The following is an 8,382-nucleotide window of genomic DNA, read 5'->3' on the forward strand; positions in this document are numbered from 1 at the left end:
ACAAACCTAAGGACCATTTTTGTAATTTACTTTTTTGCTTTATATATTTAACTATTTTCCCAGTTAATTATCAAAGGTTTGAATTTTCTAAAGACCCATACATGCGCGTTATTAAGACAAATTTTGAAGTCAAAGTAAGTATTCTTTCAACCTCAGAACCTTCTGGTCAACATTTGCCATTTCTCTTCAAGTTATCCGTCTCTTCTTCCAATTCCCCATTTATAGACTCGCTATTTTCTTCACAATTTATTAAAATTTCATTTATTTTATTCTTTCTCAACAAATATCACACCTTTAAATCAATTTTCAAGATAATCCGAGCCTTCAGACCGCTGCTTTTGTGGGTTGTACCTTAATTACTCCTGGTTCGGCTCTACACCTTTCGAGTTTTTCTTTCTGGGTTTTGCTTAATTTGTACCAAATTTCAGTCCATAGCTACAACCCCTTCAATTAGCACCAACCCTTTGTTGTTTCTGAATTGGGTATCTCGTAAGAAGCTGTTTTGAGTGAAAATGGGGAAAGGGAGGAGGAAGACGATGCATCTTAGCAAGATGTATTCACTTAGGAGAAGTGGATTTGAAGATGATCATTCACAGATTGGAGGGCCTGGGTTTTCAAGGGTGGTTTATTGTAATGAAATGAGTGGATCAGAAGGCATAACTCAAAATTATGCTGACAATTATGTGAGGTTAACCAAGTATACACCTTTCACATTTCTACCCAAATCTCTGTTTGAACAGTTTAGACGGGTGGCTAATTTCTATTTTCTTGTTACTGGGATCTTGGCTTTTACGGCATTAGCTCCTTATTCTGCTGTTAGTGCCGTTATTCCTCTTATTATTGTCGTTGGTGCTACTATGGTCAAAGAAGGGATTGAAGATTGGCAAAGACAACAGCAGGTACATCTTCATATTCTCACCTTTTTCTCTTCAGATTCATTTCATAAGCCTAAATTTTATATATACATGTGTCTGTATGTATATTATATATATATACATATGAGTGTGAGATTCCATGCGGTGCCTGATCCAGAAACTATTGTGATCGGGACAAGTGCCAATAAATTATCAAGACATTATATTCAGATGGTAAGGGGCTGTTTACCAAATGCTTAAGTGAACACCAAGTCTCATTACCTTACTGGATGAATATGGTAAGGATCAAAAATCTTACCCGGTAAGAGCGATACAAAGACCAAGAGTCTTACCCGACAAGTGAGGGCGACGACTCTTACCACGGTAAGCGCTTACCTGGTAAATTGTTGCGTACGATATCGTTTTAATGGACTAAAATCTTACCCGGTAAGTAAATGATAGTGTTAAATTTACCGATAAACGTTTACCGGGTAAGTGTTTGGTAAACGCCCCTAAGAGAAAGAAAAACTAAAAGTGAAAAATAAACTAGTAACAAACCCTAAAAATTAGGTAAATAGATGTTACCATTACCACAAATAGCTTTTATAAGAGCGTTCCAACAGGAGAAATGGTGCAAGTATAGTCCCGAGAAGACGTGTGTTGTTGTTAGATTCTTGTTTTCTTGAAATTTGTTGGATGTTTGTGATGAGATGAAAAGCTTGAATTTTTGTTCATCTTGAGAACAATGGTAGATTTTAATAGGCAGTCAACCTCGTATAATTCGGAAATTTCAAACCTTTTTCAGGATCATGAGGTCAATAATCGAAAAGTCAAAGTTCATCGTGGTGGCGGAGTTTTTGAATCTAGCCAATGGAAAAAACTAAGAGTAGGTGATGTAGTTAAGGTAGAAAAGGATGAATTCTTCCCTGCAGATCTTCTCTTGATTTCATCTAGCTACGATGATGCAATCTGTTATGTCGAAACGATGAATCTAGATGGCGAAACAAATTTGAAGTTGAAACAATCGCTAGACGTAACTTCTTTGATTAACGAAGATTCAAAGTTTAACAGCTTCAAAGCTACTGTTAGATGTGAAGATCCGAATGCCAGTTTGTATACTTTTGTTGGAACGATGCAGTTTCAAGAACAACGCCACGCGCTTTCTCCTCAACAGCTTCTTTTGCGAGATTCTAAGCTTCGAAACACGGATTACATCTACGGTGTCGTTATCTTCACCGGTCACGACACGAAAGTCATTCAAAACTCAACGGACCCACCTTCGAAAAGAAGTAAAATCGAGAAAAGAACGGATAGTATTATCTACTTCTTGTTCTTTGTTTTGTTTCTGATGGCTTTCGTAGGATCGGTTTATTTTGGGATTACGACTAGAGATGATTTAGATGGGGATAGAATGAAACGATGGTATTTAGGACCAGATCGATCGGAGATTTTCTTTGATCCTAAACGAGCTCCAATGGCGGCGATATATCATTTCCTTACGGCTGTAATGCTGTATAGCTATTTGATTCCCATATCACTTTATGTGTCGATTGAAGTCGTGAAAGTGTTGCAGACGCTTTTTATTAACAATGATGTTGATATGTACTATGAGGAAGCTGACAAGCCGGCCCACGCTCGAACTTCGAATCTAACCGAAGAACTTGGTCAAATCGACACCATTTTATCTGACAAAACCGGAACTTTAACATGTAACTCAATGGAGTTCATCAAGTGTTCTGTGGCAGGCACGGCTTACGGACGTCATGTTACAGAAGTTGAGAGAGCTATGGCCAAACGAACGGGATCTCCATTGTTGATGAACGGTGATGGCAATGATGACAATTCTCATTTATCTGTGAAAGGATACAATTTTGAAGACGAAAGGATCACAAACAGGCGATGGGTTCACGAGCCACATTCAGATGTGATTCAGAAGTTCTTTCGTTTGTTGGCGATCTGTCATACAGCCATACCTGATGTAGATGAGGACACAAGAAACGTAACATATGAAGCCGAGTCGCCTGATGAAGCGGCTTTTGTGATTGCAGCCCGAGAACTTGGCTTTGAATTCTACAAGAGGACACAAACAAGCGTCTCCTTTATGGAGTTCGATCCTAAATCCATGAAAAATGTCGAAAGGTATGAATCCTTTTTCTCTTTTCTTTCTTGTGTAACTTTTAGTATCTACCAAAATAGCCTATAAGCTAGTTGTTGGCCGATAAACTAACTATTTATTATAAAAAACTAGGTGATAAGCTAGGTCATAATGTAAAATGACCTAAAAGTACATGTTAAAAAGTTAATTGGTATAATAGAAAGGGGCATAATTGGCAAAAGGGGAAAAATCCCGTGGATTCGTGGAAAAGAGCTATCTTATGACGAACCCAATGGGACTTTTTCAATAAGCTAAAAAAAGCTAGCTTATGGTTGTCAAACATGGCTAAAGTATGCTTATGTCCTATTCTTTGTTATTTGTTTTGCAGGTCATACGAACTTTTGAACATTCTCGAGTTCAACAGTGCGCGAAAGAGAATGTCGGTTATAGTAAGGGACGAGGAAGGAAAGCTGCTTTTACTTTGTAAAGGTGCCGACAGGTTAGTAAACAACCAGCAATCGGTTCGATTAATCCTTTTTAGAACGCTGATAATATCATGAATTGTGATCTTAAACACTCTGTATGTTTCTTTGTTGCTGTTTTCGGTTTTTCAGCGTTATGTTTGAAAGGCTTTCAAAAGAAGGACGACAGTTCGAAGAGAACACAAGAGAACACGTGAATGAGTATGCTCAGGCAGGATTAAGGACTTTAATACTTGCATATCGTGAACTCAGTGACGAAGAGTACAAAGAATTCAACGAGAAATTCACGGAAGCCAAGAACTCGGTGAGTGCTGAACGAGATGATATGATGAGCGAAGTGACAGATGAAATCGAGAAGGATTTGATACTTCTTGGTGCAACTGCTGTCGAGGATAAACTCCAAAAAGGGGTGCGTTTTTCTCGTAAATCGAGTTTTCGTTTGATTCTTGTCTCATTACCTATTATAGCTACGCCGTAGACACATACCATCAAACCTATATATATATATACATATATATATATATACACATATATATATATATATATATATATATATAGAATCGTGTATACATTGGAACCTCCCATTTTGATAAGGACCTTTTTAGAGATAGATTCGAAGGGGTTTCACATATTCTCACATCCATCTCGTACTCAAAGCATCGCCTTTTCCTTTTGCAGGTCCCGGAGTGCATTGACAAACTTGCTCAAGCCGGAATCAAGATATGGGTTCTAACCGGTGATAAAATGGAAACTATTAGACTAGAAGGTATTCTTTGTATAGTTCCAGGTAGTTAGTTGGTATTCTTTGTATAGTCCAAGGGACTATTTTGTAACATCCATGTTTATATATTGCAATACAAGAGAGGGGGAAAGACGGGCATTTAGTTAAACTCTATTAGAAACAGCAATTAATATAGGGTAAGATACTGTTACACTTGTCCGTACTCTGTTCGTTGACTTTCGAGAGTCAAACTTAGTACTTTTCAATTTCAAAATTGATGTTAATTTAGTGTTTTTTTGATCTTCAAAATGTTTGTATTTGAACACTCATAGTATAATGAAACATAGTTATCGAACTTGCCTACACAAAGTACGTAGTCCTTGTCAATCTTGAAGTTTAAAGACGACTCCTTTTGACATTCAGAAGTGAAACTTGAACTCCTTTTTGCAGTTTTGCATGTAGTCTGCTTAGACAAGGAATGAAACAAATAGTGATAACCTTGGAATCACCAGAGATTGTAGCGGCAGAAAAAGCCGGAGACAAAAGCGTCATCGCCAAGGTGAGTGAAGTCATTATATTGTGAACGTTTCAAATTCCAAGTAAAGAGGTCAAGGCTATGTTTGGCAAACTAGTTGTTGCGTGGTAAGTTGCTGAAGTCAGTTGATAGTTGATAAGCTAGCTGTTAGCCGATAAATATCCATGTTTGGTAAAAACTAGCTGATAAGCTAGATGACAACGTAAAATGATCTAAAAAGACATGATGAGAAAAAAAAAGTGAAAAAAGAAACATCTGAAACTTATTGAAACGCCGCTTAAAATAGTTTTTTCAAAAAGCTAGCTTAGGCAAACCAAACGGGGATTTTTAAAGCTCAGAAAATAAGCTAGCTTATAGTTGCTGAATATGGCTTAAGATTGTCCCTCCCGCGCATGTTTTATTGATAGCAAATTACAACTTTGTCCTTGTAGGTCTCGGAAAACAGTGTCAAGAAACAGATATCAGCCGGAAAGGCTCAGCTTGATGCTTCAAGGTCTGAGGCACATGCTTTGATCATTGACGGAAAATCTCTTGTGTATGCTTTAAACGACGACACGAAAAATGCATTTTTAGAACTCGCCGTTGGCTGTGCTTCTGTTATCTGTTGTCGTTCTTCGCCAAAACAGAAGGCACTGGTTAGTCTTTCGCCCCTGAATCTTTTTATTACCATATGGGTTTCTTACGTAATAAACTTAAAAAGAAACGTTTACGGAATGTAGGTTACGAGACTTGTAAAAGAGGGAACTGGAAAGACGACACTAGCCATCGGTGATGGAGCAAATGACGTGGGAATGCTTCAAGAAGCTGATATCGGTATTGGAATTAGTGGTGTCGAGGGAATGCAGGTACTTAAGATTGCAACACTAAACCCTAAACCATAAACCATGTTTGCCCATTGTACTCGTTACTAATCATTTTTTTGTGTGGAAATAGGCGGTTATGTCCAGCGATATTGCAATTGCTCAGTTTCGGTTCTTGGAACGCTTGCTATTAGTTCACGGACATTGGTCTTACAGAAGAATTTCTTCAATGGTAAGAACTCATTTTGTTTATAAAGACTGCATTTTGAAGATTTCCTTCCCCAATTTGCTCCACATGGTATATATTGTAACTACAACAAAATCGGCTTTATAGAACATCAAATATGTCTGAATATCGTAATAGACTGCCATATAGGACTTAGGTTTATAAGTTGAAACAATTGCCTGTCATGTATAAAGTTGTTACTGAGCATCCCATCATCTTATTGTAACATTTTTAATATGAAGCACAACTATTTGATCATATAAACTTAAAGAATTCAGACCTATAAAACAGTTTATTAGGGCATTTAGACATATTTGACGTCCTATAAACCTGATTTTCTTGTAGTGAGTCTTTGAGATTGATTGCACTAATTATCGTTTATATTTTGCAGATATGCTACTTTTTCTACAAAAACATCGTATTTGGAACTACGGTTTTCTTATATGAGGGTTACGCAGCATTCTCCGGGCAACCTGCATATAACGATTGGTATTTGTCCCTTTACAACGTCTTCTTTACATCGTTTCCGGTCATTGCCTTGGGAGTCTTCGACCAAGATGTATCTGCTCGGTTTTGTCTCAAGGTATCGAAACCTTACACCCTTGTCATCTTACAATATATATAATTTACATACCGCATATACTCATGCACCCTACTTAGCTTTGATGAGGTTTGAACCATGGTAACTTGGGTCAGCTGGGCCAATGGCCCTTTGGTCACTGTTATCATCTTATTGAAGTGCATTCTTCAATAGTCTGTATTCTCATCGTTAGCTCGGTTTCTGTTGGCAGTTCCCTTTGCTGTACCAAGAAGGTGTGCAAAACACGCTCTTCGGATGGCGCCGCATATTCAGCTGGATGCTCAACGGGCTATGTAGTGGTGTAATCATCTTTTTCCTCTGCACCAGAGCCTTAGACCCCGAGTCCTACGACAAGAACGGAAAGACCGCCGGGATGGAAATCGTGGGGGCCACAATGTACACCTGCGTCGTATGGGTCGTCAACTGCCAAATGGCGCTCGCAGTTAGCTACTTCACGTTAATACAACACGTCTTCATCTGGGGTGGCATCGTCTTATGGTACCTCTTCCTCTTGGCGTATGGCTCGCTCTCGGTGTCCATCTCGACTAGTGCATATAAAGTGTTCGTAGAAACGCTAGCGCCTGCACCTACGTATTGGCTCGTGACCCTTTTCGTGGTGATCGCTGCTCTGATTCCGTATTTTTGTTTTAAGGCGATTAAAATGCGGTTCTTTCCGGGGTACCATGGGATGGTGCAATGGATAAGGCACGAAGGTCACACCGAAGATCCCGATTATTGTAACATGGTGAGACAACGGTCGATAAGGGCAACGACCGTGGGGTTCACGGCTCGTTCGATAGCGAGAGATAATAACTTGTATAATTTGGAGCGACAATAATCCGAGATATGTACGACCGCATTTATTTTAGATTTGTTGTTTGTTTGTAAATTAAATTCTTTTATTTGTTATTTTCGATCGTGTATATGTCGAATGTATATCGGGTGCAATTCATATTCTTGTAATAAGTTTCCTCAAATTATTATAACATCATATATTTGAGCAAAGGGTTGGAATCAATTTGTACAAATACGAGATACTGGGTTCGATCCAAAGGGCCCTCTCGCTATTCTCAGTCTTCAGCTGGTTGAGTGAGCTAAAAGATGTCTTATTACATTGGTGTCCTTGGAGGCAGGTTCTGTTTGGACGGGTTAAACATACCTTCATATATTAATTTACTATTTTTATGTTTAATTGAAATACAATTTAAATAAATATGCTAACAAATAATTCAACCTATAAAAATATCAAAATAATATAATAAAATTAAAATTTTAGTTTAAATTGTTACAAATAAATGTTGAAATCAAAATCTGAAAGAGTAAGATATAATGTAACATTGTGGGTTTAACTCGAATGGTAATAGGATTTGGACCTTGGAGATTGTTCCATTAGAGTCTTTAAGGGCCATTTACTAAACGCTTACCCTGTAAGTATTTACCGGGTAATTTTTCTCACCGGATGAACATGATAAAGGCCAAGAATCTTATCCGGTAAGAGCGATGATAAGAATGAAAAGTCTTACCCGGTAAGTGAGGGTGACGACTCTTACCCAGGTAAGCGCTTACCAGGTAAATTGTTGCATAGGATACGTTTTGATGTACTACAATCTTACTTAATAAAATAAACTATAGTACTGACTTCTAACGTTAAGCACTTACCAGGTAAGCATTTAGGTAAACGGCACCTAAGACTATTGGAGAGATTTTTCAGACTGTCTTTTAGGATCTTAAAATTAATCGAGATACTTAGGGTTGGTTTACCTAAATGCTTACTTGATAAGTGTTTAACGTTAGGAGTTAACACTATAGTTTATTTTACCGGATAAGATTTTAGTACATCAAAGTGATATCATATATAATAATTTACCCGATAAACGCTTACCCGGGTAAGAGTCATCACATTCACTTACCAAGTAAGACTCTCCATCTTTATCGTTGCTCTTACCGGGTAAGGTTTTTGACCTTTGTCATGTTAATCCGGTAAAAAAAAATTACTCTATAAACACTTATCAGATAAGTATTTACTAAACAGCAACTTACATTCTATAATTAAGTAAAAAATATGTGAAATGTCATCATTTTCTGGTCC

At 37.7% G+C, this 8,382-nt stretch overlaps 1 protein-coding gene across 1 annotated transcript; it reads left to right on the plus strand.

Moving 5' to 3' along the window:
- The first annotated feature begins 304 nt into the window (after positions 1-304).
- Positions 305-7,288, plus strand: LOC112522974 (putative phospholipid-transporting ATPase 9). Its single transcript, XM_025132351.1, has 12 exons — positions 305-899; positions 1,660-2,993; positions 3,338-3,448; positions 3,564-3,840; positions 4,110-4,197; positions 4,337-4,349; positions 4,603-4,711; positions 5,119-5,322; positions 5,407-5,532; positions 5,621-5,719; positions 6,105-6,296; positions 6,505-7,288. The coding sequence occupies exons 1-12, from the start codon at positions 513-515 to the stop codon at positions 7,129-7,131; spliced, it is 3,567 nt and encodes a 1,188-aa protein (XP_024988119.1). The 5' UTR covers positions 305-512; the 3' UTR covers positions 7,132-7,288.
- The last annotated feature ends 1,094 nt before the right edge of the window (positions 7,289-8,382 follow it).

Source organism: Cynara cardunculus (assembly GCF_001531365.2).
Source record: "Cynara cardunculus var. scolymus isolate 2C chromosome LG 12, CcrdV1, whole genome shotgun sequence".
Classification (NCBI taxonomy): Eukaryota; Viridiplantae; Streptophyta; class Magnoliopsida; order Asterales; family Asteraceae; genus Cynara; species Cynara cardunculus.

Bases quoted from the DNA above. Each gene is read 5' to 3' on its own strand.
- LOC112522974 (XM_025132351.1), top strand. From the start codon at position 513: ATGGGGAAAGGGAGGAGGAAGACGATGCATCTTAGCAAGATGTATTCA. The intron at 5,720-6,104 runs GTAAGAACTCAT...TATATTTTGCAG, and splicing joins ACAGAAGAATTTCTTCAATG to ATATGCTACTTTTTCTACAA. The intron at 6,297-6,504 runs GTATCGAAACCT...TTCTGTTGGCAG, and splicing joins CTGCTCGGTTTTGTCTCAAG to TTCCCTTTGCTGTACCAAGA.